This window comes from Silene latifolia, chromosome 3 (genome assembly GCF_048544455.1).
Source record: "Silene latifolia isolate original U9 population chromosome 3, ASM4854445v1, whole genome shotgun sequence".
Lineage (NCBI taxonomy): Eukaryota > Viridiplantae > Streptophyta > Magnoliopsida > Caryophyllales > Caryophyllaceae > Silene > Silene latifolia.
The window spans coordinates 106,375,245-106,382,383 of NC_133528.1; the positions used below are offsets into that span (position 1 = coordinate 106,375,245).

The window sequence follows — 7,139 nt, forward strand, 5'->3', positions numbered from 1 at the left end:
CTTAAATGACCTATTAAATCGTCTATTTATCATTTCAATTACTCGATAACTTATTCATTTACTTATTAGTTCGTCGAATTACTCATTAGCCCACGAAATAGTATACGGAACTAACTAAAAGTTCAAAAAATCTCCATTATCATGTCATGACTAGGGATGGCAGTGGGTCGGGGACCCGACCCAGACCCTGAGGGTCGGACCCTAATAGGTCGGGTATGAGTCTCATTTTTTCAGACGCAATGGGTATGGGTCGGGTATGGGTCTTAAGAAAATATTTCGGGTCCGGGTCTGGGTCTAAGTTATGAGACCCATACCCGACCCTTAGACCATTTATTAAAGAAAAAAAAAATCAAAATTACAACTTTTCTGAATTCATACTGGCAGATTGTAGAAACCCAACTAAAGTCTCTTTCTCTTCCCTCATCCCATAAAGTGATAAAACCCAACCAAACTCTTCTGACAATACCACCACTCCACCACTGACACAAGAAAATCACCACCACAAAGACGATACGCGATCGACAACCACCTCTCTAATAGCGTGACCGACAACCACCATTAACGGCAGCAGATTAATAAACTCATAATGTTAAAGTAGTATGAATTTTTTTTTTTAATATTATAGACCCCATATCATTTGTTAATCTTGTTACTAAAGTGGTGAAACTCGGACCCGGGTAGACCAGACCCTACCCTTACCCATAGGGTCCGGGTATGGGTCCTCAAATTTTAGACCCTCGCGGGTTTGGGTCGGGTACGGGTCCAAAGGGAAAATCTCGGGTCGGGTCCGGGTCTAGGCGGACCCTACCCAGACCCTACCCATTGCCATCCCTAGTCATGACTCATAAGTCATAACATATATTTTTAATACTCGTAGTAGTTAGTGCTTATTAAAAGTAATTTATGATGTTTCTCATATAGAATAGTGATACAACATTAATAAGTCAGAATAAAGGTCAAAGTATCGTCGTTTGATAGTGATAAAGTTAATGGAGAGTTAAACGAGGTGATGATGGAGAAAAACTAAGAAGTTTAGGGGTACAATGTAGAATTTAAAAAAAGAAGGGGTACAACATAGAAAATCGAAAAACTCGGGAGTACACCATAGAATATCCCTATATTTTTTTTCACAAAATCTCACTATAGACGGCAACTATCCGTCTATAACTAAAGACGGGTCAAGTAACATACCATATTACGCATAAGACAAACAACAACTTGCGTGGTAAGGTCCAAAAATGTCACCACTTTAAGGGTATTTGACCCGTCTCTTGCTATAGACGGATATATCCGTGCAAGACTTGCTGATTTGTTTTTTTATCAATGTTTTCTCTTGGCAACAGGGAGGACCCAGGATTTTTGTTTAAGGGGGGCACAAAATTATTTTTTAACAAATTGTCTTTTATTTTACTTCGTATAAGGCACTTTTTACATATTAACACCATTTACTTAAGTAGTAAATATCAAACACTAGTGGCTCATTGGTTCAAACATTGACATGCTATATTCGTATAAGGCACTTTTTACATATTAATACAATTTACTTAAGTAGTAAATATCAAACACTAGTGTCTCATTGGTTCAAACATTGACATGCTATATTGAAGGCCTTGGGTTCGAATCTTGTTGGAAACAAATTTTTGGCTAAACAAACTATTTGCAATGACACTATGGCGATGGGCTACGGCCTCAGGCCCAAAAATACAATAAAAAGCTTCATATAGCAAAACACTTGTTGGGAGAGTCAAACCCTAGACGCCTAGCTATAGATGTAAGTCTTCTACCAACTGTGCTACAACAATTGTCTGTCTATATTCTGCACATATTAATATATATTCTTGAACTTTCATGGTTGGCATTTTCCCACCCGGGCCCCCTAGATCCGCCCCTGCTTGGCAAGTAGTAGTAATAATAATAATAATAATAATAATAATAATATAGTCTGAAACACAATGTAAGAAGTTCAGTTCAGATTCTATAAGTTTCGATTTGATCTGTTTCAGTCCAAAAAAATATGGTCTAACTATCTATCCCTAAACACAAAATCTCACTTTAGACGGACACTATTCGTCTAAAGTTGTAGACGGGTGAAATATGTCACCACTTTCATAGTTGTAGACGGGTCAAATATGTCACCACTTTCATAATAAACAAACAACAAATAGAATAATGGGGGTTATCTTATTTAAAAAATGGTGACATATTTAACTCGTCGATCTACATTATTAGACACTTATACCCGTCTAATTGATCCCTCTAAGAGCACCCACATTGAAAAGGATACACCATCCTCTTATGACTCTCTCTCATCTAAGAGGATGTCCTCTTCGATGTGGGTACATCCTCTTAGTATCCTCTTTGAAGAGGAAGAGGAAGACATCCTCTATTTAATTCAGTGGCGGAGCCAGGATTTGAACTTAGGGAGGGCGAAAAAATTTAGGGGGGGCGAACGACTAATTTCATAAGGCACCCAAAAAAAATTTCGAAAAATTTAACTAAAAACTTCGAAAATTTCATCCGTCAGGGGGTGCGACCGCCCCTGCTAGCCCCCCTAGCTCCACCACTGCTATTTATGGAGTATGTCCTTGTTTTGGCCCTTGTGCCATATAAGAGAGAAAAAGTGTGATGGGTCCTACTTTAAAGGTGGAAAGGAGAGGAAAACAACATCCTCTTTGATGTGGAGAAAAAGAGAGGAAGAGGATGAGAAATTGGAAAATGTGGCAAAAAATAAGAGAAAATATTGTACCCAATAAAAAAATTAAAAAAAATAAATAAGAGGAAGAAGACATCCTCTTCAATGTGGATGCTCTAAATAAGCAATCTAAATACGGTAGAGAAGCCGGAATTAACTCCTTAACCGTTTGTAGGACCCCGCTAGTATATAAAATACAATTAAACTAGAATGTGACACTTGTTTTACTTTTGGTCCATTATAAAAGTAGATAAGTAGCACTAGCATTCACCAGTCTGAAAAACAGAACAAACTAACACTTGGTTTATTTATTTTAGGAGCGAGAAAGAGCAAGTGTCGGTAGATTTCTTTTTCAAACTCATTTCCTCACATTCTATTTTACCCACAATGTGGCAGTTTAGGAAGAAAATGAGGTTGAATTTAATAGGGGCATTGTTGGTATTTTGGGTTGGGATGGTTTGTGCACACCCCTTGGTTCACAGTGTTTCTGATATACATTGGAAACCCGCAACCGCAACCTGGTATGGTGAACCCAACGGTGATGGCAGCGACGGTATGTCTTATGTGTACCATTCCCCTCGTTTCCTATTTTTAACCAATTTAATTAATGTCTTGCTCCGTATGTCGGAATTATCAGTTAATTATGACTTATGAGTGTGATTTTGTGTGGCATATTCTTATTATGCATGATTTATTTTCTTAACTCAAAACTTAGCAAAAGCTATTGGTTCTGCTTTAAGTTACTTTTGGCGCATTACGATTACGCACAACTGAAACGCATTTTTGTCCTTAACTTCCGTGAATGGCGGAACTAATTTTAAAGCTTTTTGCGATACATGAACAAGTGAGCAACTAAATCGACATAGTTAACCTGGATGAATGCATTACAGAGTTTATATTGAATAGTGCCGTCCTAAAGACAAAGGAAAATGGTGTTACAGGTGAATTTCAATAAAAAGTCAACTAGTCTCATTAACTTTTTTACCTGAAATTGTATCCATATTTGAGTCTTTGACCTATTGTGTAAGAGATTCTTATAGGTAATTAATGTGGTGACAAGTCGTGAGCATAAATGATACAGAATTATGTCTGTCAAAAACGAAAATTGAATAATGCAATGATAAATTAATGCAGGAGGTGCATGCGGGTACGCAAACTTGGTGGATGTGAAGCCGTTTAAGGCTCGTGTAGGAGCAGTTAGTCCAATTCTTTTCAGGAATGGGGAAGGATGTGGTGCATGTTACAAGGTCAAATGTCTAGACAATGAAATTTGTTCTAGAAGAGCCGTTACTGTTATTATAACTGACGAATGTCCCGGCGGTTATTGCTCTGGTGGAAATACCCATTTTGACCTCAGCGGAGCTGCTTTTGGCCGCATGGCTGTCACCGGTGAAGGTGGCCAGCTTAGAAACCGTGGCCTTATTAACGTCATTTACCGAAAGTGAGTCTCTAATTTTCATTTTTGTTGTTGTGCTTAGTTGCTTAACTGGTGGTTGTTTAATTTGTTTGTTAATGTGAATGTGATAACGGTTTTACGAGTAAGGTCATGATTGACAACTTCGAAATGTCCAAAATAGCCTTGCGGTTTTTTTATTACTCTACTATATTTTCCCTTGAATCACTGGCAAGCGTGATTTTGGGAAGTTGTGCTTAGTTTGTCATGGCTCTTTTTGACTGTACCGGTTTGCGGGTCCTTCTAAGTGACCACGATTTTGACTAGTATTTAATTAACAGGTAGGGATTAGGGATGGCAATGGGTAGGGTCTGGGTAGGGTCCGCCTAGACCCGGACCCGACCCGAGATTTTCCCTTTGGACCCGTACCCGACCCAAACCCGCGAGGGTCTAAAATTTGAGGACCCATACCCGGACCCTATGGGTAAGGGTAGAGATCCGGTCTACCCATGGTCCGAGTTTACCACTTTAGAATAAGATTAACGGTATGGGGTCTATAATATTAAAAAAAAAAATTCATACTACTTTAACATTATGAGTTTATTAATCTGTCGTTAATGGTGGTTGTCGGTCACGGCTATTAGAGAGGTGGTTGTCGATCGCGTATCAGTCTTTGTGGTGGTGATTTTCTTGTGTCGGTGGTGGAGTGGTGGTATTGTCGGAAGAGTTTGGTTGGGTTTTATCACTTTATGGGATGAGGGAAGAGAAAGAGACTTTAGTTGGGTTTTACAATCTGTAGGTATGAATTGAGAAAAGTTGTAATTTTGATTTTTTTTTTCTTTAATAAATGGTCTAAGGGTCGGGTATGGGTCTCATAACTTAGACCCAGACCCGGACCCGAAATATTTTCTTAAGACCCATACCCGACCCATACCCATTGCGTCTGAAAAAATGAGACTCATACCCGACCCATTAGGGTCCGACCCTCAGGGTCTGGGTCGGGTCCCCGACCCACTGCCATCCCTAGTAGGGATTTACCACACCTCTAATTTAATTTAATTTAATTTGATTTGGCTTTAGCTTGGTTCAGTTAAACTAACTTCTAACGAATTCTTTGGAATTTGAGTAGACTGATTGGTTACAAAATCCATGGACGTAGGATATTCACTCGAAGTATTAACTACTAACAAATAATAATTGTTTTGTTTATAACCACCATTACAGGACACCATGTAAGTATCCAGGGAAAAAGATAGCTTTCCACGTAAATGAAGGATCAACTGAATATTGGCTTTCTCTTTTGGTGGAATTCGAGGATGGTGATGGTGACATTGGCTCAATGCACATAAAAGAGGTAGTCTATTTTGTATACTCCCTCAACCCTTTCCTATTTAAGGTATATATATCTATCTATTAATAGTTTACACTGAAGTGAGAAATTGCGGTAGAAGCGCACTCTTATTTGATCAACTTAGGTACCAAAGTCCATTAATAATAAAGCAAATTATAAAGTTTTGTACATTGGTTGTCGCAGTGTGCAATATGCTCGGCATCACTTTTTTTATTCTTTTACTATTACAGTATTACTCCACTACTTTTATGGACACCTTTTTTTTTCCCAAACTCTGTGTGTGTACTAATGAAGATAAGTGGAAGAACATGCAAAAGCATGTACTTTTTTAATTGCCACCACTATGTTTCTGTACATGCTGGAAGAAGAAAATACGGAGTCAGACTGATTAGAAATTACCGTTGAGCCTACCTAACTATTTGACAAAATGTACTGTTTAGTCGTATTAAGTCATAAAGTATATCAATTGCTCTGCTCATGGGGACCATCTACATTTAACTAATTTTTAGCCAACTTGTGTGGTTTCTATTCTCCTTTTCCAAATTCTCATGTCACACGGGTATATTTAACCATTTTATACTTAAATGTAACCATATATCTACAATTAGTGTTATAGCTAATGTTAGCTTATTTAATTTTTTAATAGTGTCACATTTCACGGTAAAATGATTACAAAATCCGTTGTTATTGCTTTATAGCAAAATGATCCCGTTTAAAGCAAGACCAACCGTTCTCATTTCACATTTTGATCAATTTTGTCCTAGTTTTACCGAGTACGTACTACTGCATTTATTACTGCTGATTGCTGACGAGTATTTTGATTTGATAATGCAGCCAACATCAAATGAATGGATCCAAATGACACATTTATGGGGAGCAAATTGGTGTATAATTGGCGGACCTTTAAGAGGCCCATTTTCAGTGAAATTATCAACACTTTCAACTGGAAGGACGCTTTCAACAAGAGATGTTATCCCTCGAAACTGGTCGCCACAAGCTACCTACACCTCTCGTCTTAACTTCCTCCCTTGAATTCATCCGCCTATATAAATTGCGATGCCATAATAAGTTGTGAGGCCCCACTAGGGAACCAGCCTTTTTTTCAAAGGGAGTGAAAGGCAAATCTAACGTTGAAGGATTTACCTGATGACTTTTCACCCTATATTACCCCCTTTTATATTTTCTTGGATTTGGTCCAGCTTTATTTTGTACCCTTTGGAACGTGTTTGTTTGCTAGGCAAAATTGGAGCCCTCTTCTAAAGTAGAAGTGCGAGCGAAGTCATGTGAGTGATGTGACCGTGTGTTATTGTAATTTGTATCTATATTATATGTGGGGATTGTGATTGTGACAATTTATGTAAGCTTCAACAACAAGTGTATGAGCTTCAAGTTTAAGTGTTTTGTGAGTATTGTGATTGTCGAGGATTTGTGACAATTTATGTTAACTTAGATCTCGCTTTTGTCCCATCTAATCTATTTAACTTATTTTTAGGGTTTAAAATTAGGGAATAACTATCTACCTTTTTTTCTACCTTCTCCTCTCACAACCGATTAAAATACCCATATCTTTTGCTCCCTATACTTTCCTTCCGACTCCACACGGTATATACTAATTTAATCGATTGTTAGAGGAGAAATGGAGAAGGTTGGAGAGAAAGTCGAAAGGAGAAGATAGATAGAAGCCCTCTTAAAATTAATATATT

General features: G+C 38.0%; 1 protein-coding gene across 1 annotated transcript; it reads left to right on the forward strand.

Moving 5' to 3' along the window:
* The first annotated feature begins 2,956 nt into the window (after positions 1-2,956).
* LOC141647826 (expansin-B3-like) lies at positions 2,957-6,901 on the forward strand. Its single transcript, XM_074456165.1, has 4 exons — positions 2,957-3,245; positions 3,827-4,133; positions 5,310-5,439; positions 6,271-6,901. Exons 1-4 carry the CDS (start codon positions 3,080-3,082, stop codon positions 6,466-6,468), a joined length of 801 nt encoding a protein of 266 aa, XP_074312266.1. The 5' UTR covers positions 2,957-3,079; the 3' UTR covers positions 6,469-6,901.
* Positions 6,902-7,139: the final 238 nt, after the last annotated feature.

Bases quoted from the DNA above. Each gene is read 5' to 3' on its own strand.
- LOC141647826 (XM_074456165.1), top strand. From the start codon at position 3,080: ATGTGGCAGTTTAGGAAGAAAATGAGGTTGAATTTAATAGGGGCATTG. The intron at 4,134-5,309 runs GTGAGTCTCTAA...CCACCATTACAG, and splicing joins ATTAACGTCATTTACCGAAA to GACACCATGTAAGTATCCAG. The intron at 5,440-6,270 runs GTAGTCTATTTT...TTGATAATGCAG, and splicing joins GCTCAATGCACATAAAAGAG to CCAACATCAAATGAATGGAT.